The 24,693-nt window shown below is 42.9% G+C and overlaps 2 protein-coding genes across 14 annotated transcripts in view; one reads left to right on the top strand and one right to left on the bottom strand.

Annotated features, from left to right (window-relative positions):
- Window positions 1-24,693, bottom strand: part of HIVEP2 (human immunodeficiency virus type I enhancer binding protein 2) — a 139,541-nt gene that overhangs the window by 51,026 nt on the left and 63,822 nt on the right. For 8 of the 13 annotated variants that reach the window (XM_010574599.1, XM_010574603.1, XM_010574608.1 and 5 more), the window contains one exon: window positions 2,737-2,834. The gene's annotated coding sequence lies outside the window, so the exon portion shown is untranslated. Of the gene's footprint in view, window positions 1-2,736; window positions 2,835-14,416; window positions 14,593-21,087; window positions 21,113-24,693 lie in introns of those variants that run through there. The other 5 variants (XM_010574605.1, XM_010574602.1, XM_010574606.1 and 2 more) reach the window with 3 other exon arrangements.
- LOC104836417 overlaps window positions 1-24,693 on the top strand; it is a 39,037-nt gene that overhangs the window by 600 nt on the left and 13,744 nt on the right. Inside the window, exon 2 of the mRNA XM_010575025.1 lies at window positions 501-741. Coding sequence (XP_010573327.1) covers window positions 501-741 — 241 coding nt within the window. The remainder of the gene's footprint in view (window positions 1-500; window positions 742-24,693) is intronic.

Genomic DNA, 24,693 nt, shown 5'->3' with positions numbered 1-24,693 from the left:
CTGCGGGGTCCGCGGGCGGGAGGTCGGCCACGGCGGCGTGCGGTGCCCGGGGAGTGGGAGGCTGGCAGCGGCAGCGCCCGTTTCTGCCCGCTCTGGGTGTTTTCGAGTCTCTTTCTTGCCACCCCGGGCCGTCAGAGAACTAGCAGATGAATGTGTTGTCCCGCCAGCCTGCTCGGCCACCTCCTGGACGTGGAAGAAGAAACATGTTTTTTCCTCTCTCTGGCTAACAGGGGGACGAGAACGGAGCGCTCTTGCTTCCCCCGGAGTTGGTACATCTCGAGCTCAAACCGCCACGAAGACACAGCCTCCCCCCGTTCACACCGTCAGCAGCGAGCAGCAGGATCTAGGGGCAATGTCATAACAAAAAGAGAGACCTTGAACTTGCTTCACCCTTTGCATAGTCATTTATATTTGGGCAAAGTGGATAACAGCTCCTTTAGCACTAGGGTAGAGGCATTTTATGCTCGCTCGGCATTCACTTTACCCAGGTATAAATAGCAAAAGGTTTCAGGCGGTAGAGAATCGGGACCAGTATCTTCAAAGGATTCTCAGCCAGAATAAAGCAGCTAGTCCTCCACACCACAGCTTGTGCAATCTCGCTCTGCTGCAAGAATCATTCCCTGCAGGGCGCCTGGGACTGCTGGTTTGGCAGCATTGCATGCTCCCGTCTTCAGAGAAAATGTGCCTTCCTATCGTCCCGTATCTAGCAATGGAATCAGACTGCAAGCTTTCACCTGTAAAGTACACAGTAATAGGGTTCAATTTCTTAATGGGAGCCTTTTATTAGCTCACGCAGTGTATTTACTACCCTACCAGTAGTAAGTGCTTGCCTTAGGGTCCCTAGCACACAAGGTAGCGGTACATATTATCATAGTTACAATAACATTGGTCTGAACTGCATTAATTGAGAGCATCTATTCTAAAATTCAATTGTTCCAAACAAAAAAGTAAAGCGTGCCATTAGTCGGCTGACCCATTATCAGGGAGAGTTCTCACCACACAAGAGAGCCACAGCAGTAACGACCCAATGCACAGAAGTACCATTAAGTTACACACTAATGAAACCTGAAAAATTTATGCTAAAACCCTGTTTCAGAGGATGGTCGCCATGCTCTTGTATACCAAAGTTCCCAGTTTTCCACTTAAATCCTGCCTGGTGAGTCAGGATGTGTCTAGGTTTCTGTACTGCAGGAGTATTCCATTACTCCTGCTTATAAATTTCACACGCTGTTAATGCTTCTCAAACTGGCAGCAGAGCTCAGGGGTGCATGAGGACAGTTTGTTTTCCTGCTGAACTTTCAACCTAAATTCCACAGGACCTCTGGGGGGGGGATAATGCCTTCTTTTTTTGCCGACATGTTTGTTGGTAAGACCCCTGCTGACAGCCATCAGTTTGCACCCCTCTCACCCACCCAGCTCCTATCCCAGGCTGCACGGAAAGATCTCGGTTAGCTCTCAGAGACTGCAAAGGGGAAAGAGTGCAATGCAGATACACATGACTTCCATCGCAGGGACTTGGAGAGGGATCCATAAGAAGAGATATCCTATATAGCACCACCCTGGACTGCAGAATGTTTGGGATCAGTTCCAGGTTTGAGCAAAGATTCAAGGGATAGTCCATCTCAATTTAATCCCCTCTGTTCTTTGCTTCAATTCATATATAGAATGAAACATAGGTCCAATACTATTTACATAGTTCTGAAAAACCAGGGGGGGTTATCTCAAAATGTGTTCTGCATTTTCTTTGAACACCTTCTCCTGTGGTCATGATACCACATGAGACTCTCCAGGGTCTTCCTTATATGCCTAGCTCCTATGGTTGCAGATAAGTATTGGATAATGAGAAGGATCAAACTTTTTCTTAACTTTTCACTATTTCAAGCCAGTCTCATTAAATTCTGAGGGCTAACAATTCTCTGACCATCAAGAATGTGCCCGTGCAGAGAACATTAGAGAAGAGGAACTTCTCAGTGCCTTGGGTCTCCCACAGCAACAAAAGGGACAGGCACAGTTTTTGAGACAAAGTCAACATGAAACCTGTCCAACCTGTGACTACCAACCCAAATAAACATGGAGCTGCAATGAGTAGCTGAAAACACATTTTCTTGACAAGATAAAATGGCTTCTGAACTATCTGATGCCATAGTGAAATTGCTGTTGGGGATCCACTAACTTGAAGCTAGCTTGAGTGTCATTATACTACAGTGTCAGCACTTTCATAACTGCAGTTTCTATGTGCCCTAGTGTTCAAGACCCAGAGGAAAAAATAAACCTTGAACAGTATTGTCAATGGTGCACTTGAAATGGCAAGATGGTCAAGCAGAAATCACCAACTCATACTTTAGGACAATTTAAAAATGAAAAAAAAACCTGTTTCAGATATCAAAAGCCCACCGCCCATTTCTTCTTGTATTTTTACAAACACATTTTTCTGTTTATTTGGTTCAACAAGTGTGCTCCCTGGACACTTGATGCAAGAACTGCATAGAGAAGGGAAAGTGGCAAACCAAATATGCGGACAAAGCAAAGACAGCACTTCCAAATGAACAAAACCATAACCTCTCCCAAAAGAGAAATGCCTCTGATTTCAGCAAGAGCTGACTTCAGTTGTAACAAAAGGACATATAATCAGTATTTAAATGTGACTTCCACATGAAGCCGCCTGAGAATGAAAAACTATTCACTGAGGCCCACTCCCTCAGTTCACTCAAACCCGTCCTTTCTTTGCTCTCCTACCTGGCTGCTGCTGTCAATGGTGCAAGTGAGTAATGGTTCCAGTCAAGGCAATTTGGTTCACCGCTCCAGCAAATATGGCTGTTGACTCTCTCTTCCACCTATTTGGAAAACAAATATGAAAGATTTTTAAGGATTGTGGTCGATTCAGCCTGCTGTTTCATTTTATAATCTAATTGACATTACAGCACTGGCTACATCGATACTTGTAAGAACTTCAGAGGTTCAGTCACAGTCCTTGCTGCTCAGGTCTTTTTCCCTCAGAGCAATGTAGCACCAGCAATCAGCTGTCCTGTGGTTTCCAACTTGCTGCGGGCTAGAATACATGTCAGCTAATATATTCCGAAGTGAAAACAACAGACATACAAAACCAAAAGGTGCATTCAATGATGTATTTTCAAACACGATGTATATACAACAAGCAGTGTAAACACACAAAGAACGGAAGTGCCTTTGTAGTCTATTTACCTTTAGGGCTTGCAGTTCCAGGTTTTCCTGCCTAATTTCTGCCTAATTTTGAAAAGATCATGCCCAAATGAGAACTTAAGAGCACATATTTTTTAATTAAATGCAAATACTTTCCTGTTATTAAATCAGAGCAGTGCAATTGTCTTTCATTGTGCTTCTTTTCCCGTCTAGCACTGTGCTTTAGAAGTGAGATCACCTCTAAAAATTCCCTTTCGGTATGATGCTAGTCTGTTTTAGAAAATAAGTTGTTAGTGTACACTGTGAAAATCACTCATAAACCTTACATCTCTCTTTACATGTGATGGTACTCTGGGAAAGACCACAAAAAGGCACTTTCTGTATACAAAAGACCTGCTGTAGGCACGTATGCAGGAGTGTATGTACATCTGTGCATCCGAGGCACAGAGAACCGGGAGATGTGTTCATTAACGTGTTACATGTGTTAGCCTGCTACAGGCTACCCCATTTACACCTGCAGGGAGGGGGTGATTGAACACACAGAGGCTACTTGAGGGAGCTGACTGAAATGCCCACCTCATTAACAGCGAGACAACAAACCTTCAGTGATCTTCTAGTGACCGCATAGTCCAATGGGCCTGGCTATTCTCATTTTCTTGAAGACCAGTGTGAGCACACAGACAACCGCAGCACACATTTTGCCCAGGGCACTTTCTTTCAGGCTTCCCTGTGTCCTTGAACGCCCACAGGTGAGATGCCACCCCAGGGTGACGTGACAAGGATGGGCGACAAGTGTGGGCATCCCAGGGTGGATGTGTTCCTGGACAGGGCAGCCCCCCAGGGGAGCACAGGCTCCCAGCGCGAAGTGCAGCTCGTCTCGCCCCTTCTCCTGCTCTTTGCCCTGGCCGTGATGCTGAGCCCTGGCTGGCCGCTGTCTTGGGGCGGTCGGGTCGCTGCAGTGGGAGAAGGTACCTGCTCCTCAAGGGCTTACAAATGTCATGGCAGAGGAGCACGCCAGGGGACTTGGGACAGCAAAACCTCAAACGTAGCACCCTGGACTTGCAGATCTGTGCCCGTGGCCTGACCATCCTGGCACTGAAGCCAACAGCAAATCTCCCTCTGCCTCCAGCGAGTGTGGCGGCTGCCCACGCTGGCCCCCCCACAGGGCAAAGCCTGTCCACCGTGGGGCGGGTGACGCATGGCACTTCCACCGCTAGCAGAGTGCAGATGGGAAGTGGTGGAAACGGGGTGCCAGAAGCTGAAGGTTAAAGCAGGCCTGGAACCAGTCAGCAGTAAAAAGCATATGCTTACGCTTTTTATTTTTCCTGTAATGTTTGCTATCAGCAACATAAACAAATAGCAAATGATAATGTGTTACTGACCAGCAATGTCAACAGTGGTCTATACAGGCATCTGAGGATGTAAAATAACATATGGTCTGCCTCCAGACCCTGACGCTTTATCACATCAACATACAGCTTTCTAGGAAATGATCTCGATGTGGAGCCAGGAACCACTTTTGAACCTTTGAACAGACAGGGCCCAATACAGTTTTAATCTGTGGGTGAAACCCTGGCATGGCGGGACTCAAGGGCAAAACTCTGTTTTTAGCAGGGCCAATATTTCACTCGCTACTTTTATAAGTGGCCTGAGAAAAGTTCCAGTCAAAAAACAAAGCAAAGCAATACAGAGGGCATGAGTCCTTATTCTCCCATCCTTCAGAGGGACCTAGGGGTGCTCTGGATCGTAGCGTCCTCCCCCTGGTGTGGCATGGATTCCTTCCAGCCCCCAGGGAGGTCACCCTGTGCTTTCACAGGCCTAACTGGCTTTAGCGATGCTGGCTACACTTGCACACAGTCATTTTTAATTAACGTGCATTGTGAATCAGTTTATCTAATCCGCAACCCAAAGACAAAGGTCCATTTACACTAAATCCTCTCTATAGAACCCTGGCAGGAGCAGAGGGCACTTTCATGAAGAGAATGAAGCTGTAAGTGAAAGATGTCATTTATGAAACAAAATCACACTGCTGCTGCTCCAGCTTCATAAAGAGTATTTAAACTGAAATCCATGAGGAACACTATATTCTATTTTCCCTAATTTCTTTTTTAGCTCTTAACTGATGGGAGCCAGCGTCTCCCCTCTCACTGTGGAAACCTCACTGTCTTCAACAGCATTCCTCAAAGGATACCTTAGGATCTGATCCAAGTGTGAAAGACTCCCCCTGATTTCAGTGAAGGCTGGATCAGTTTCTGAGTCTTTAAGAAGCTTAATCACTACTTACAATTAGGCAAAATATTATCCAGAGCAAGATCTGGTTCAGGACAGTACGATTTTGTTTAGGCAGTACTACCACATCTCCTTACTAAGCTACCATCTTACAGCAGCACTGGCACTAGCAAACAGGACAGTCTGAGGGAATGGCCAACCTGCAGAGTCTCTAACAACCCCAGATGATGCATGTGTCATCAAACAGGATTTTACCGCTCAACTAAAGCTCCCAGAGGCATTGTTGTGATACTAAACCCAGGAACTTTTAATTTGGTTTTATCAGCGCGTTAGTAAAAATTTGTGCAATCCTTGGTTCTTTGGCAGCAAAAATAAACGAGTGTGCCTTCAACGACTGCCCACCAAAGACAGACAGCAATGCAACCACCACTGCTGAGTATTTGGTAGTATTTGGTCATATCTGGTCATGACTGTCCCAATCTGCTGCAGCTGTTTGCCAGCCGTGGAGGCTAAGATTAAACAAGCACATCAGAAGGGAAATTGAGAGTATGAGAAGCATGGCATGTCTTACTGCTTGGAAGAGTTTTCTTCAATTTGAACTTTGTATCTCGGACACCCAGGGATTATTAGCCTTTCACATGGAACCTGGAAACACACAGGCAGAAGTGCTCTGATAATGACTCTTACACCATCTGCTTTTGAAAGACTGCTAGCTTCTCCTTTGGCAACTCCCATAACCATTCTGTAACCATAAAGCTACACCTTCAGTGGTGAAACAAAAATGTAGCAGCAGGCATTGGCATCATCTGACCATGAAGGTAATTAATTTCATGGATCAACAGGAAGAAGGACTTTGTTTTATATTACTTCTTATATATCTGTTACACCAACACTGTAAGGTCAGTTGGGGGTAGGGGGGTCACAGGGAGATCCCTGTGCACTCTACAAAGTAAAAAATACCAGAAAACTCATGGTGTATTTTAATCAGAAAGTAAAGTTTAAGGAAAGCAACTGGATAATATTTATTTTACTGCAAATTATTCAAAGGTTCTAAAACAGCACAATAAACGGGGGAAATAGCCTCAAGAGTACAAAGGGCAAATAAAGCCATGGCCGTGTTACTCCTTAACTGGTTTGCAGCAGATAGCGTTCCAGCACAGACTGTACCTTACCATGGTTTGGCAATTTACCTAAGCCTCAGTGTGACCAGGTCTATAAGAAAGCCAGGTGCTATTTAAACTGCAGCCAAGTTCCAGGATTGTATAGGATAATTCGTACCAAAGAAGAGCCAGGTAACACAGGTAGAAAAGTGTGCACATTTCTGTAGCATGCCATCCAAGGGCTTGAATTCATGGCTGGTAACTCAAACCAGTAAGGCTATATGCAAATCTCCCACTGCTTCTCCAGGGGTTCAAATCCCCCTTTATGGATGTTTTCTTACTAAATACAATGAATTGACCATGCAAGCTTCTGTACTGTAGTATGTAGAGACTGTGAACCCAGTCTGTGTGGATTTTCTAATGCTCTTTTTGCCCTCTTTCTCCTTTTCAAACACAGAAAGTCTGGAGAACTCCATGAATTACAGTCTGTAATGGGAGACGTAAGAAAGTCTAAAATTTGCTTGATTGCAGCTATGATGCATTAAGCTCCAGGCATCAATCTCAATCTCAGTACTTTTTCTCTGAATGGGCAATATTTTACAGTTATTGCTCTCTAAACAAAGCACAATTTATTATACACACAATTTGATAGCTACAGCAGCTAAGACTAGAAGCAAAAATGTCTTCCTACTTGAGGAAGGTAAAAGCAATGTCATACTTTAAATTGACTTCATATGATCAATGGCAGAACACAGTCATCTGAGAAATGACATTCATGTCCTGATCAAATGCAATCATACTGTATGCAATTGAATTTGGAAAAAGCGGAAGAAAATTATTCCCATTACTTTACTGGTATTCTTAATGTGTTCACACAAATCATCCGTGAATAGATGAATTAAAATACTTACAGTGTCTCTACCTTTGCCCTTTAATTCCAGGTCATTCTGGCAGCTCTCAATACTGCAGAAATATGTTTTTCTACAAGCAGTTTGATGAAATTAATGGCTCAAATCTTGAACTACCACCAAAGTTAAAGGGATATAATTTATTTTTTGAATCAAATGTCTCTATGCTGTAAACATTTTTGTCTTCATTACTAAAACAGAAAGACATTTGAAGCCTAATTTATTTTCCAGTATTTATGCTTTTTTTGTTTCCCACATTTTTCTCAATAGGAGTGTAATAGCCCATTTAAATTTTGTTTATTGAGGGCTTTTCTTCATTTTGGTATGCTGCATGCTAGCACCATGTTGCAGATCTGGATGCAAAGAGCACCAAGAAATCTTTGTAAAATTTTAACTTGTTGAAATTTATACATGCATGAATTTATAAGCATACATACATTTGTGTATATACATAAATATATGTATGTATGTATGCATATGTATACATATTATATAAATAAAAATAGGCATATTTACTAACACATGTGTGTTTGTTAGCACAGGTGGTTTTATTGTCTCTCAGGCTCTGCAGAAAGTTAGCAATCAGAACAAAATTTACCTAAACGATGTAGCATGCCAAATGACTTTTGGAACATCACCTATGAACTTTGTTTGTTTACTTTACACATAGGTGGTTCACTTTATTAAAATCAAGCACATAATTTCTTCTTTGGATCCTCCCTACATTATCTCCTCTATCACCGGAGCCCACTCTGCGCAGGATCTTATTTTGCTGCTACCGCTGGAGCTATGATTTTGGGTTACTTTTTTTTCACTTCAGCCAGGAGCTAAATTAGCAAGAGCACATCCCCCTAAGTATAGGTCCATAACCTCACTGCAAATAACAGTTTAGACACTGCCAGCTGAGATCAGTGCCCTCACTAACCAGGCTTGATGCTTTTAGACAATGGTCAGGCTGACAATTGACACAGCGTCCATATACACACATTGCTCAACCCAGTTGCCTAGCTAGCCTGCTATTGCCAAGAGAGGAGGGCTGTTTGTGCACGCAGCTAGCAGCAAGATGCAAGTACATCTGGCGATCCTCTGAGAGTGGGCAGAGAAGGCCCAAGATAGGATTTCAGGTAAAACTCACGCTCTATGTGATCCAAACAGGCTTCAGCAAAATCACCATGAGGAACCTCCTACTCCGAGCCCCTCGGCTTTCCTTCCCTCCTTGAATGACCACCCTGCCATGACACCCATGCATTGGGAAAAACCAATACAGCCAGGCGCACAATGAAGAAACTGAGGCAGAGCCACTCGAAGCCACCAAGCAGGCAGGCTCCAATGCAGCAGGTGTCCTACAAGCCCACGGCAATCACTTGAGCCGTCAAAATTATCTCCATCTCCATGGAAAGACCTTCGCAAGTTCAAGCCCATGGCAGAGCAATGGCAGCAGCACTGGACAATCTCAGTGGTAGGTGAAAGCGAACTTGCCCCTGAGAAGCTGGCAACTAGTCAGATGTGCAGGACACCGGGAGGGAAGTGTGATGCCTGGGAACAACAGAAATTTGTCCGCGGGGAAAATAATCTAAGGACTTGGGGTCCATTTACAGCATTTTGGTTGGTGTTACCTGCAAAATCTAAGCCAATGTTCTCTATAAAATAAAACTAAGACCTTAGTGAGACCGGTGTTAAGTCAAAGCACAGACTTCATTCAAGGCACTCTGGATTTACACCAGATAAGCTGAGATCAGTCTCTGACACTGTTCCTGGTTGCAAAGACAGCTTGTACAGCACAGGATACACTCCTGTCATTTCACGTCAGCAGCCACAATGAAGCACCATCACTGGCAGCTGATCGTTTGTCTAAAAAATCTGAATGGGCCACCAGAACACCTCTGACCACACACTTTGTTAGCACTTCTGCTGGATGCTGTGTGACTTCTTTACAAGGAGACAAATGCTCTACCTCACCATCCCTTGTTATTGCCACATCTAGAAAGGGACTGTTTAAAGTGTCCTCCTTCCCAGTACCTCCACCCCAGTCCTCCAGGTCTAATGACAGAGAAGAGAAAGGCAGCAGTGGAGTCTTTGGTCCTCCTCAGTGAGGCAAGATCCCTCTGCACCGATGTCTCTCTGCTCTTGGTTTGTGCTCAGTAAGTCAGTAATTTGTCATGAGCGTGGGCCCTATCCATACATGGCAGGCTGGAGGAGGAATGACCTCAAACTCCACTTCTAATCCAGGGGGTGTTGCCAAAGCACAGTGCTTGAGTTTGATGCATGAAGCGCAGGGATATTTTCAGCTCCTGAATCACACTTTTGGCTCCATGGCTAACTTGAACGTCTCCTTAGTTTTGTTTGCGATTTTTCACCTTCTGCAACCACCATTGACTCTCAGAAAAAGAAAATGAGCTGGTATGTTAAAGAAAAAAACCCCAAATGGTCATAAATAAGAAGATTTAAAAATCACTTGTATTTTAATAACTTCTATTTTATTCTCTTGCATGTATGGAGGACTGGAGTTAAACAACTTACTAATAGATCAGTGGTGCATCACAAATGCCTCGTTTCTTTATTTAATGTTCTAAATATATGCTATTAAATGCTGCCAGTGAATGTTTTCTAATGATTTTGGTGTCCAACACAAGAATGAAACAGTCTGAAAAATAAGGCAGTGCAACAGCAAGCAGTTAGCCTGGATACAACTACAGGAGAGCTTTTAGCTATATATTCCTATAGCTGAAGCAAAAATATTTTGCTATTCTTGTCCCATGAAACCATATGGACTTGACCACAATTCACAACCATAATTTGAAACTGGCAATAGTGAGAAAGCAAAACCTCATTTTACAATACAAAGGGAGTAAGTTTTAATTGGCATATCCTGCCAATTACAACTGGATCACCTCTCTGTCACTGCAGCCTGAGTCTGTTCTCACTGAATGCAATGGGAAAGCTCCAGCAGACAAATTACGCAGCCTCAGTCACAGCTAAGCAAGTCATTTAAGCATATGCTTAATACCATCTCTAATCAGTAAAGCCAATTCAGCAAAGCAAAGCATGTGCTCAAGTCAAAAGTGAATAGGTAGCGTGGATCTTTCTGAATACGGGTTTTTCACAGACTGAGGATGTTGCACAAAACTTCCCTTGATTTCCTTTAGAGCTCATCATGGTGGAAAATGGCAGAATTCAACTGTTAATCAAACTGCCACTTATGCATGTAAAGTACTAGTATTTTTTACTCATTCAGAGACTGGTAAAGCAAAAACAAATTTAAAAAAAGCCATGGGATGTATCCTTGGAGTGGACACAGACATACATACATACTACCTGTGGACGGCAGGGGACCACAGAGGTGGAAGGAGGTAACACAGAAAAGATGAGGTAAGAAGCTACCATAGGAAATCCCATCCATCCAGAACTGCTGATGAGCCTCTCTGAGCCTTTTTACAGAATGAATTGGGAGTTTTCCTTATCCACTGGAAGAAGAGTGGAAAATCATGGGCGTTTCAAATCCTCCGTTTCCATTTCCCTCCGGGGGAATGAGTAAAGCGTAGGGATAATGAAAACACCGCTCTGATAAGGAATGTGGCTCTTTCCTTGAGGCACTGAAGTAACTGGGCAGCCTCTAAAGTCATCTGAAACCTGTTCTTTTCCTTTAAATTTCCTTTAGTCTTAGCAAGCAACATTAATCTAACGAAGCCAACTTCCAGGCAAGCATGGATCCCCAGGAGCCTTCCTCGACTGCAGACAAATGGGAAAGGAAGAGCCTGTTGCAAACAGCAGGGCTGTAACCGGTCACGGGGAATTTACGCTCAGCAGCAGGCTGCACCGCTCGCCTGCCTCTGCCCTTCTCCCCAGATGAAGGGGCCTTATCTACCTTTGCATTTCGCCTCAGAGACCAGGAATCAATTACAAATGCCGCGGGGCTGTCCTAAATTATGCTCAGCTGCCCGAGGCTGCTTCCTCCCAAGCAGGTCCCCCCAGGACGTGGGGAGGGGAGCGCTGAGGGCCAGGCTCTACCTGTTCTCCAGCAACTCCAGGCTGCCGGAGACAGCCGGCATGGGGTCAGCCCTCTGATTTGTCCTCTGAGATTATAATCTGTCCCTGCCCCAAAGGCACTGTGAGCTGGAGAATATAAATGTTTGCAGAAATTAAACAACTCCAGCAAAATACACATTATGCAAACATCTCCTCTCATCTCCCAGATGACACAACATGGAGCATCAAGCACAAACAAAAACCGAACAAACAAAGCGCAGAGGCATTGTGGAAAAAAAAAATCATTTAGCGAAGAGCTTCTCTGCTCTCCTTACAGCCATTAGGACAGCGATAATGCTGAAATGGCTGGCCAGCCCTGAAAATTGGATAAACTGAGACACAGAAGAGACAATTGAAAGCAAGGAGACAGACAGCAAAAATAAGTGAGACAACAGATGGAAAGCAGAAATGCAATGTCTAAACTGCAGCTGTAATTCTGCTAGTAACAAGCACGTTTAAGCATAATTCAGCTTGCTTTCCTATTTTGGAGAGGGCAAGAGTTTTCTTTTAAAAAAACCCAACTTGTTAGCAAAACTGCCATGGGTTCTCCCCAGACAGTTTGTGGGACAGGAAAATTATTTCTCTCCATACCTAGGAGTGAAACAACACTTCTAAGAAAGGTCAAAATTCTGACACCCTCTGGTGTCTTAGTTGTCACAGTACCGTTGGGGGTGGAGGGGGGGTGTCACATCATTAAAATCTATATCCACAACTGCAAGAGCTGTGTTTTAGTTGCTGCTGGCCAGGGGTCAGTCACAGGAATTGTGAAGAGCTCTCCTGTGGCAGCACAGCTTCCTTAGCCTTTCTCCTTTACTACCATGACTGTTACAGTTAGGCAGGAAAAGGGTAGTTATTGTTCTAGCAACACTTTTATAGACTGATTTGGCAGTTTTTCTAGCAGGGTTTTAGTATAGTTTTGATAACACACTAGTATGGGAAAGAAGGATTTCCACATTGGCCAAAGAAACAGTTGTGGCAAGACTACCTATTTTTAACACAGTTTATTCCTAGCACTATTTCAGACACAGCATTTTCTCTCCCATCTGTTGACACAGTTGTTTTGTTTCTTTAAAGACACAGTTGTCTGTCTCTTGGGGAAAAAAAAAAACCACCTTCAATAGTTGCAGAGAAGAACAGGAGACTGAAACCCAATCAAACAGTGATCTGGTCAAAAGGTAATGCTGGCAAAGCTTTATGACTGAAACACAGAGCAATTCTTCAGATGCCTTTCAAAATTTACATCAGGTTTTGGCCTCTGTGGTATTTTAAATGCGACTGTGGATTTTTAAAATTCAAATCTGGTATGCTCAACAACTAACTAAGATGGTTTATTGATCTAAGGAGTCTGACTGCAAACCTGCCATCAGAGCAACATACCGGTCTGCTCAGGAGGAATGCTGCCACAAAAGCACAGAGCAAGATACAAATGCTTTCTTTAATAAAGGAAGGAAAATATAACGAGAGCACCAAGGGGAAAAAAAACAACCCCAAAGTCTGATAAAAATTAAACTGGTATAACAGGACAAAACATTAAGCAATCCTTCTGACATTTGGGTTGCCAGGCTGTTTTCTCTGATTTCTGATGATAATTTTTTTTTCCTCATTGGACCGCTGGCGTTCATGGTTATGATCTCCCAGGCAATCTGAAAACCTTATCTCCTCTCAAAGGCATTTCAGGCAGCTTGAGAGTTTGTAGGTGGAAGCAAATAAAACTGAAGCATGGCTGAGGTGGGACCTCTGCAGATCACTAAAGCAACCTCAGTTCTTGTAGGACAGCCTATTTGCTGGGAAAGCTGCAGTACGAAAACCTGATATATTAAAGGTCAAGACTCCAATACAGACCAGACTCATCTGTATTGTGTTTTAATTTCTTTTTACGCTGAGAGGTGCCTAGGGACCTGAAGAGGTGACAGAAAGATAAATCATGCATGACAAACTGGAACAGAAGACAAGGCTGTATCCAGAATAGGATAACTCTGCTGGTGCAGCTGTCCTAGCAAACTGTACTGACAGTGTGTTCCCAGCACAGCCTTCATTCGTACCAGCAAAATCACATTATTTGCTGGCACAGCTTTTTCCTGAGGTCCCTCTTCCTTCATCCAGCCAGCGAAAAGTGTTTCAGTAAAAGTAAAGGTTTGTCCTAAGTATACCCACAGTGAGAGCTTTTGTGTCAGTCAGGGATGAAGTCAAGGATCAAGCCTCTTTACGTCTTTGGCCAAGACAGCTATAACAGTAAAAATCTGTAAAATAGGCAAGTTCTTCCTTTGACTGGAGTGAGAAGTCTTTTGCAAAGACTTCAATACTGGCTTCTGCCACTAACAGGAATCTTACCTTCTCATCCGCTTTTGCAGAAATGAAGAGAGAAAATGTCTCAAGACCCATGCCCTGATCGGAAAGGTTACGGTATTTCCGCAAGCGAAAGAAGTCTCCAGCACGCCTGTGACTGACCCCAGCTGCTGCTCCACCACCGTTTTGGAAGAGAAAGCTCACCCACTCGGCGTGCCCACGGCAGCGAGGCTCAGCTGGGGCTGAGCACCCTTCCCTGGAGCCGCAGGAAGGGGGAAGCGGACAGTGGGCTTGGTGCCACTGCCTTCTGCAGGCACAGCCTTCTCCCTGGATGGAGAAGGGAGGACCACCATGTACAGCAACATGGGAAAAATCATGCCAAACCAAGTGGCTGGGACTAGGTGGGCAGCTTTAAGAAAACAACCCAATTCACTAAGATGATGAAAAACACAGCTGATTTAAGATGTATTTTAAAAGGAATTTGTGGATCTGCTTTCAGGAGCTGTGTGAAAAGATATTTTCCAGGTGTGCTGTATGGTATGACCTACCGGGCACAATCATCCAAGTGGTTTAAGATTTTAACACCATTGTCTATGATTTTCATAAGAGAATGAGCAGTGACTTTAACATGCCCTTGAGGAAATTAAGATCAGCGAGGGATCTGGCAGCATATTCATACACGGTTTTCAGCCTGTTAAAAGGGCTTACCTGCTTACCTGCCTTTGGTTTGGCAACATCTAGAGCTGTGGTCCTTGGCCACCCAGTATTATCTAATTTCTTTACAAGGCATGCAGTACGTATTTCTGGAAGGTTGGACCTAATCCAGGCTACTATGGTTTCCATGGACAGGAAGCTTGAAGGTTTGGGATTAACACGGCAGGAGGCTGAAAAGAAAATTGAGGACCTGGAAATAACAACTGATGGTCCTGACGCAATCATCACCGAGAACACTGCAGCTTTGAAAAATGTAATCAACAGCCTGGAGAATAATCTCAGATAAAAGGCTAGCTTTTGGAGGACAGTGGAAAGGTCCTGCAAGTACAGTTACAAGACAGGTTCTGGTACACTTTTGCATATGAATTTCAAGCAGTTGTCCACAGCACCATTTAGGAAAACACGCAATACAAAAGCTTGTAACTATCTGATCTAGCCCACTGTCTCATTTAAAGGAAAACTGCCGCTGGCTAAGACCTATGACAGAAGGCCTCTTCTTCCTCTAGCTGTGGAAGCCGAAGGTGCTCCTGTTCCCCACTTGCTCCTCGCTGGCTGGAGGCTTACATTTCCTACCTCAGTCAATGTGAGCCCTCCACTGACCTTCAACCAAAGCCAACCCAGATAACTTTGCCTGGAGTAATAAACAGAGCACTTCCACAGCTCTTTCAACAAGTAGAGTGGTGGAGTAGTAATTTCCAGCTAGTAAGCAATGATGATCCATGGTCAGAGTGTCATCTTCAACCTTTGTGGCCCCTTGCAAAGGCAACACCTGTCCACTATCTGAGATGTGTAGCATAGATGAAAAGTTACAGAAAAGGCAAGATGGAAAGTTTCAATTTCTGTATCACTACAGTACTAGCTGAAGAAATGAGCTTACCAGCAACCCTACTTAACTTAAAAGCCCTAAGTAACAATTATCCATGATGCAGTACTTGACAGAAGACTCATTACTTTAGGGCAGACACACCGGTTCTATCCTGAATTTTCAGGACTCATTAATGTTGTTGTGGGCAAAGTACCACCCTGATATCCTTTGGTGATGGCCAAGACAACAGAGTCAGAATAAAATAAAGACTCCGAAACAGTGTACTAAACCGATCCCTCTCTAAACTACCTTTATTTACTATCCACAGAAAGGTCACTAAAAAGCAATATATTTTAAAGAAGAAAATTATTGACCTTTGAAACACAAATGGCAATGCAGGTGAGCAGAATCTCCGCTGAATTTATTCTTGTCTGTGTCCGAAAGTCAGGTGCCAACTCACATGGATACCCTACCACTAAATGACAGAAAGAGGCCTTATGGCTGACTTACAGAGACTGGCGGGGATTAGCTAAACCTGGTTTCTGAGGGTGTTTCCTATTAACGTGGACTATCTTCAAGGCCTGGATGCTCCAGGAACCAGACAAATGGAAAAACTGGTTTTAAGCCACCTTTGGTCTTTCTGCTGTGTTCAGCAGAGCTTTAGTGCAGCTGCAAGCAAAAGACAAAGGACCACAAGGTGGCAACTTCACCGAGACTTGTCCCCTTAAAACCTCAAGGTTTGATTCTGTGTTCAGGCTTCTGCTCAAAAATTAATAAAACCAGGAAAATCATGAGAGGCCACACTGACTGTAGAAAGTCCAACTGAGGAAAAACTGCCCTAGGAAAAGTGCCAAGAAAGTGCATGGGACCTAAAAATGCTTTCAGATAACACAGTCAACATGCTAGGCAGCAAAAATGTTTCTGCCAGGAAAACATAATGCCACTGCTAAGAAACATAAGAAATCAAGTTAAAGGCTTCTCATGAGGAATAAAAGGCACAACAAACAATAGTGATCATTCAGAAACTCAGACACAATTAAAGACTAAGAAAGGTGATAAGTTAGAGAAAAAAGGACAAAAAAGACCCCTACTGAATTCTACATCTCCAAAGAGTTATTCAAATTCCCACTTGAGTGTTTCCAGAGATGAATACCACTGATTCTGATTCAGGAAGTTACAACAGATATATTAAAATTCAGTCAATTATATCCCAAACCGTTATCGTGCTGTTCCAGAACCTTTGTGACCACTAGAAACCACTTAAATGATAAAAGAGCAAGCACTCAAAGATCGAGCTATTTTTCTGTCAGGACTACTTCACAGGAGACAAGCAGAATTAGGAGACCCCAGGAAGAGGCTCCAGGCAGGCTTACTATACCTGATCTACCTAGCGTGCCCTTAGGATACGGTAAAGCACTTCTCACCACTTCTCTAAGGATTGCTTACTAATACACCAATCCTACAGTAGTTTCAAATGGGATTTAAAGAGGATAAGTAAATTGAGTCAGAATTACCTTTGCTGGGGCTACTTCTATTCTTTCATTCTGGCAAGTCAAAGAAATCCTTAACTTGAACTGCAGATCTAGGTTTCAGCACCTACATTCCAGTGTTTTTCATATCATTTCATTACGACTAGTCCTGGCAATGAGCAATAAAATCCCCAGTGGGTTTGCAGATCATCACAGCAACATGATTAGAAAGCTTGATCCAAGTATCGTAAAAGTCAATGGAACTTGGATTGAGCCCAAAGAGAAATGGTTTTCCCTGCTATGGGTGGTTAGCTATACATTATGCTTCTTCTGTTGATAAAAGTGAATCTTTCCCCATGCACTGATTTTAATTTCTTAACAATAGAGCTTGCTTTTGAACAACATAGTGTCATGAAAGAAATCATGACCTGCAATAGAGAAAACATGTCTTCTGTGCTCTGGGAGCAATTAAAAATTCCAATGACTACAGTAACTATTGAGTAAGACCAGCACACTATTACCTAAAGGTATGCACATACATAGGTACACACACATGCATTGGCTTACTGATCTGTAGGTCCTCTAAACCCTTCCCTGGGAACTAGCACTACGATGAGCATTTGTAGGAGGAGAGATGTAGTTTGTGTGGTCATGGGGACACAGAATGTATCTCACCTCTTGTGTAAAATTATTCTCTAAAATTTTACACATTTCCCATCTTTAAAATATGGAGACATTTCTGTGGGAAAAAAAAGTTTTATTCTAAGGAATAAACCAAAATGTTCTAAGAATAGTCTAAATATTTATAAGATATTTTAATTTTAACACAGATTTCAAGAGATTTTTCATAAACACAAACACACTATTGAGTTTATGTAGTAATTACTTGGCATTTTACATCTGCTATAACATGCCAAGTAATGTGGGTAATATTTCTAGCTTACATGCTGTTCTTAGCACAGAGGGCTCTTTTGTTCATAGGGATGTAATAATTCACATACTAACTGGAAGAACAAGTCAATCTGACAGGAGTTGTACCTGAAGAGAACAAAAATCACAGAAACATTTGGGTTGGAAGCCACCTCTAAATGGGTCATCCTAGATCATCTATAATAGACACTTATCTAGTCTAGCCATGACTGACTCCACACCCTCCCATGGCAGTTTGCTCCACTGACCTAAATGTTGCGTAGTAGTAACCCCTTTCCAATATCGAATGGTCTAGCAAAGTATACCCTGCTGCAGCTTAACCACAGTATTTTTCCCCCTTTTCTCTTCAATAACATGTGAAAATACCTTGCCCCATTCTAATATGCCCTCCTGCATATATATGTGCAGTCAAAGCTCTGACTCACACTTTCTCCAGACTCAATGTACCCAGATTTTTTGTCTCAAATACTCTTTCATCTTGACTTTGGGCTTTTCCATCTTCCGGAAGAGTCCTGTGAATTGAGGTTACCTTTTGGCTCTTGATTTTGTGGGCTGAAGAGGATTTGAAATGTTTGCACCAAGTCTAGTTAGGAATTTATTTTATGAGGCTTGAAGTTACAAATATGTCATGGCACATCTCCCTGCTTTATAGTGGCACTTGTTCTTTCAAATTTAATACTGTTCTCCCAAGAAACACCTTGAGAAAATCACATATACAAGATCAATACGCACATTAATGAGATAGCTGGAATTTAATACTCCTTTTCTTCAGGATGTGCTTTTTAATTCCAGGGAACTTCGACCCAAACTTGAACAAGGGAGTGCTACTTCCTAATACAAATGCTATGTCACCTCCATTAGGCATTGCTGGGAGCGAAGCCACATCAGCACCAAGACTACTCGAGCATTTACACAGAGTGTCTGAAGGCTGTCGAGGCCACACTAAGTTCCAGTAGCAGGAACTTAAAAGCTGCTTCTGATATGCCTGGTTGGGCTGCAGTCATGGCAAGGTCACCATATACTTTGATTTTTAAAAAACACCCTTCACCTGATACACATTAATGACTGTGACACCCCTGTGCTCCCACCACAGAGGAGGTCCAGGAGCGCAGGAGAAGCTGGTGGCCTGCTCATGCTTACAGAGAGTCTTTGGCTGAGCTGCCTGGAGTCACATATTGTGCCTGCAAGGCATGTGCTACCAAACACCCACCCGTCCTAATTCTGCCAGTGCCTAGCACAGACCCCTCTGAGTGATTTCTGAGCAACCCATAAAGACAGACTCAGGTGGTCAAGTTCTCCATCTGCGACAGAACACCTGCGCCAGTTTCAATACCTGAGGATTTGCAAATATTTCCACAGTCCTGAACTTGAAATCCAATATCCATTTGGTGTATCATTGTATCACAATGCACATGCACTGAAGTAGAATCTGGGACTTCAAATCAATTATTTGCCTATAATGTAAAACGAGTCCATTTTCCCAATAAAAATACGTGCCTATAGAAAGTCGTAAAGAAGGGGCTCTCACACATGAACAGGAGACTTTTTTTCCTCTGTTTGGACAATAAAATTGGCAGAGGGTATCTGAATGGTTCGCTCCACAGTTGCTTCAAATAGCTGCAATATAATACTCATCCAACTTGTTTTCAAAATCAGTACGAGGAAGGTTTGGGTTTTCTAGTTTTTCACTGTTTCAACAAAGAGAGGACACTGCTGCCAGGACTGCCTCTGCCTCTTGCCAGCGTGAGAAGCTGAAAACACACTTAACAATAGCATGGCATGAGCAATTTCTATATTAAAGCGATATCTGTGAAGTCTTATACAAAGACAAGCATTACATTTTCCAATATGCAGCTCAGAAGACAGGCTTATTGACCATAAAATTAATTATATAACCCAACTTGTATTATGCCATCTGAGACCTTGGTTAGGCCACTACCTTTTTTGTATAGACATATATATTTATTTTTTTTCCCCCAGACAACTGTCAAGTTACATTCCTTTTAGAATGCTGCTGCAGTGCTGACCTGAAGCATAATGACTGTGCTCATTATAGGGGTATTATGAGTTCTGGGATGAAGAGCTGTCAATAATTTGATTTGCTGCATATAAGGTAAAACATTGTCTTTGTAATTACAATAATAAACAGATTACGAGTGGTAACCACAGGTCTCCCTCCAGCAAGGCATGCAAGCCCGTGCCTCAGCGGGTGTGTGGGACAAGGAGACAGGGTGCTGCAATCTAAACTGCTGGGTCAGGCCTTAGCGTACAATCCTCTGCATCCTTGAATGAAAGAAGATGGTACGGAATACTGCTGTGCTCATTGCAAATAGCTTCAATGTTTTCTGTATAAATGAAAAACCTGTACACAGTAAACTTTCTTGATCGTTCAGTCTAGCTTTTCTTTTTTGTTGTTTTTACTGTGAATTCAGTGCAGCCTTTTAAAGACTGTGAAAAGAAATGGCCTTCAGCAGGGATTTATATTCCAATCACAAAATCTCAATTTCTTCCAGAAAAAGAGTTATTGAACTGGTTCTCCAGTTTTCAGATAAGTCAGGTCCAACTAGTAGATGTTGCCCTTATGTTGTGATTATGTATAGCCAATTAATTCCTATTTAATATACTGCAAGATAAACTGATACCTGTGCAGTTAGGTTCCAAATATGCTACATCAATTTGGTAACGACAGTACAAGTAGGTAAGTCCCTAACACCTTCCTGTCCATTTATACAGAAGGCTTTTTCACCTTTTTTTTTTCAAAGACCTCTGATCCAAAGGTCTTTTAAAGGTCTCACCTCTGGTGAACTGGGAGAGAGGCTTTTGTTGCTACAAGTTCCTGTAGGAAAAAAGCGAAGGTGCTCCTTTCCCAGGATTTCAGTTTAGCCCTCACCATCAACATCCAATTGAGCTGCACAGTATACACTGAATTCTGTTCAAAACCCTTACTGGTCTTCATCCTGGTTTATTACAGCTGTTTGCCTGCTGGCCGCATTTGTATCCCCGAGCACCAGTGAGGCCCCGCTCACTGCAGGCTGATGATCAGGACAAGATCCCAGACCTCTGAAATGCTCCCGGCAGCTGCCTGTTCACCTGCTCACTCGCTCTCTCCCCTACAGCCCATGGGCTACTCCAGCGCAGACGGGGCTCAGGGCCCGGGCTGCAGGGTCAGACCCCTCTGCTGCCTAAAAGAGGAGTTTCGATGTCTAATGTTCACCTGTAAAGGTCACTGAGGCTGAAATGAAAACCCCAGGAAAACATGGAACACAGGTTAAGTCTATTTCAGTGTGTTATCAGTGTTTTAAAGTTTTTAACAAACCAGGAAAAAAGAAGAAATTCTAAATTTAAGGCTTCTGCTCCATCCTCATCACCTTCTTCTGTTGAGGCAGTTCAGCTGATGCAGCAAAATACAAACCAGACACAGTAAGATAGCCCCGTTTCACAAGCTCACTAATACAACTCACTTCCATTTCCACCGCGCTCCACCTGCAGAGCCTCCTCCCGACCCTGGACCCTGCGGGGCGAGCCAGCAGCTCGTACCCTCCGCTTTCAGCCAAGCGACACAGGTTTACAGCGAGAGGTGGGAGAAAGGTTGCAAAGAAAGGTCAAACCTTCTCGTGACCACCGTGCTCCTACCCATCCCCACCGCTCTTCCAGTGCTGCCCAGAGCCTCCTCTTTGGGGCTCAGCCCCCACCTCCGCTGCTCCCCGAGCCCTTTTTCTGGGACTGGCACAGGCTCCGCTCCTCGCCTGAGATGCTGAGGAGTGATGACCAAGAGTCTATTCCTGCACAATCCACCCCAAACCATAAATCTAAATGTATCTTCCAATTCTACCCACGTATTCATAGGCCCCTGCATGGGGACATATTATTCTTTCAAAAATATTACAGGAAAATGCGGCAAATGATTGTCATAAAAAAACCTCCATCATAATTTCATTAAAAATTAACAAAAAGAAAGCATTAGTGTTGTCCTGCCAACTGGGGGTGGTGTGGTGTCTCATATTATTAAATTGAGCAGGGCAGCAATGGAAAGCCTTTTTAGATTGGTGTTTCCATTCTTTCCTCTTTTGCTTGGTTCAAAAGTCCTGCATAATTAATACTGTAGTACTTAATAAATGCTTATGAACCTACTACCTCTCTGCTCTTTCCGTTTAATTAGGTGATTGACTTCAGGCGTACTATAAATTATAATGACAATTTAATTACTTTCTTAATGTGCACACTTAAAAGATTTATAAACAGGAATAGAGTAGTACAGCGCGCTGAAAACTAGAAATATCATGGACTGGAGAACCGCACAAAGTAATCCCATCTAAAGTATCTCTCCAGTGTCTGAGCACCTGCAATGACTGGCAGACATGGTATTTACAGTGTCTGGTACAACCACAGAGAATTGTGTATTTCTATCTGAACACCCGTGTGCGCCCCTTTTAACTTTTTTTCTAGCACTTGCGTATCCCACTCGGCTTCATGGCAGGAACCTAAAGCGCTTCCAAGGAGAAGTCAGGCCACAGACTTCAGCATCTCTTAGGTAAAGTGCTCGTAAAAAGTGGAAGACCCTTTCCCTTCTTTGAAACAAATCATAAAACTTCTGCCTCATTTCATCGTAACAGTCATTGTTAAAATTTGCAGGGGGGACGAAATCTCCCATGGTATTCCAGCTGGCACAGGCAAATCGTCAAAATCCATGGATTTCATCATCTCATAAACACACCCTTCCCAGTCAGGAGACAGAAATGTCTGTCTGAGAATATTTCACGCCATCAGCACCACATACTGCAACAATCAAAGTTAGCTCTTCTGATATTGTTGTTACGCATCTAGGACTCATTCCCCTGTCACTTACAGGAATGTAAATTATAACTAAATTCACAAAGCTAAGAGAATAGCATATATAACAATCTGAGTAAGAATCAGACCCTGGTTTTCACTTCAAACCAGTGCTCAGAAAAGTACAATTGATAAACTAAAAATAATCTTTTTAAATTGAAATAGTTTAAGATACTAAAAGAAGAGTTAACCTACCTAAACGTCCAGACATTTCCAACCCGTGGTTGGTCATTGAAAACAAAGAAATCATCACTGTTTTCTACAAGTTACCTGTCACCAACATAGAGAGACGACAGCATTTGTTTTAAATCACACTGTATGCTATATTGGTGAAACTTTCTCATGTAAAGAAGTCATTAAAATTTGGGCTAGAGGAGACGCTTTCCCATCTGGGAGCTGAATCTGGTTTGGTGTGACTATTCCTGTCTGTTAATTTAGCAGTATAAAGTATAACTGTACATTCTTGGCATACTTACTGGGGATGCTGGCATCTCTGTAACCAGAACTGCTTTCAGAGAGGGGAAAAAAAAAAGACTGGGCAATTCACAGTGCACTAGAAAAATCATGGGTGATTCAGTGTTTTAAGCATCATCTATCAACAGTGTTGAACAGTCAAAAGGGAAATAAATTTAAATATATCACCAAGGCACAGTGCTGTGATAATTGTCTCTGGTTTTCCTTTTTAATACAGAAAAAAAAAATCCCAGACACTCATCTCATTCATGCCCAGTGAAGCTGAGTGGAAAGCAGATCAATCCTACAGCTTCCTCATGTCGTCTGTCCACCTCAGCCGGCACAGAGCAGGGCCAGAAAAGGTATGTGTAGAAGAGAAAATGCTGGGAGGCACGGTGAATCACAGGGAGCTGCTTTGTCTGCAGTTTCCGTTCTTGGAGGAGCTGCGCAGGGCTGAAACAATGGCTCTCCTATGGAGCTGCGTCTCATCTACCTCATCTACAGCTGGTGATGGATGATGGGTCAAGAGGGCAGCAGACTTTGGGTGCACAACCCTTAAATACTTTATCAAAGATGGCAAAAGGCCATGTACTACAATAACACAGCAAATACTTCCTTTTGCTGTAGAGCAGACAAATTCCTTCCTCTCTGCTGGCTAAATCTGAAGCTTTTGGTTCACGGCTCAGAGTGTGTACAAGTTCTATATTCGCAAAACATACGCATAAAAAAGCTGCGTTTTTATTCCTGAGACCGTTCAACTGTAAACATTCTCACAGAAATGAAAAGTCAGCCCTATTTGTGCTGAAATCCTATGCAGTCATAAATATGTAATTCTAGGGATTTATGGGGTTTATAGACACATTTCACTCATTTTAAAAATTCAAACTGCATAGTAAGAATTGAAAAAAATTTGTAAAACTGTGTAACTCATCCGAACTTTTCATACTGAAAGAGTTTCCTGAAAGAAGAACATACTGATTTGACAGAAGTTAAAAGTTCCATAAAAGCCAGAAATTTTGTCCCTGGTTAAAATGAAGATTAGTAAAAGTAATAGGCCTTGTGATATAACAAGATACTTCAATACTAACAGTTTAACAGTATTGTTGTGCTACCCAGTGAATTATAATTTAACAAGACATACAACATGAGTTGGAATACCTTCACGCCATCAAAATATCTTTATGCAAATTAAACTGAAGCAACATTCAAAATGTTCTGAAATAAGATATCTTACTGTATAAGAGTTGTCAAGAGTTTGTCCCAGTTTAGAGCAGAGGTGAAGTATTTCAGAACCTTCTGCCGTTTAAATGTTCTTCCAACCAGTTTTGTCTTCTGTTCTTCCTTAGCTGCTTCTCCCTCTGTTTATCCCTCAGGTGTCTTTAAAGCTTCATCTAACTGCTCTGAATTTGACAATACAACTTACCACTCTAACAGAACAGAAAGCTGTGGCCTCATGTTTGGTTTCTAAAGGCAGTGGTGGAAAGGAATCTCCGAAGAAACCTTCAAACCAGCTGTGATCCCTTCAGCTCCCTTACCAGCTGAGTAGAGCATCAGCAACAGAAGACAACCACTTAGCTGCCCACGCACATGGCCCCAGAAGCCGAGGTAATGCTGTAATAATGGAATCATTGATTAACGGCAACAACACCTAATACCAGCTCATAACTTTCCCATTTTGGAGACTTTGAGGAGTCTGTTCACATCAAAGAGTTGAAGCAACTGGCAGAGTTCTTCTGGCAGCGCAGCGCAGGCAGCGAGGCAGCAAGCTGTGCCGTCCCACCGCG

Source organism: Haliaeetus leucocephalus, unplaced genomic scaffold (genome assembly GCF_000737465.1).
Source record: "Haliaeetus leucocephalus isolate CR32 unplaced genomic scaffold, Haliaeetus_leucocephalus-4.0 Scaffold450, whole genome shotgun sequence".
Lineage (NCBI taxonomy): Eukaryota > Metazoa > Chordata > Aves > Accipitriformes > Accipitridae > Haliaeetus > Haliaeetus leucocephalus.
Note: the sequence above shows the minus strand (reverse complement) of the source record. Positions and strands in the feature narration are given on the sequence as shown.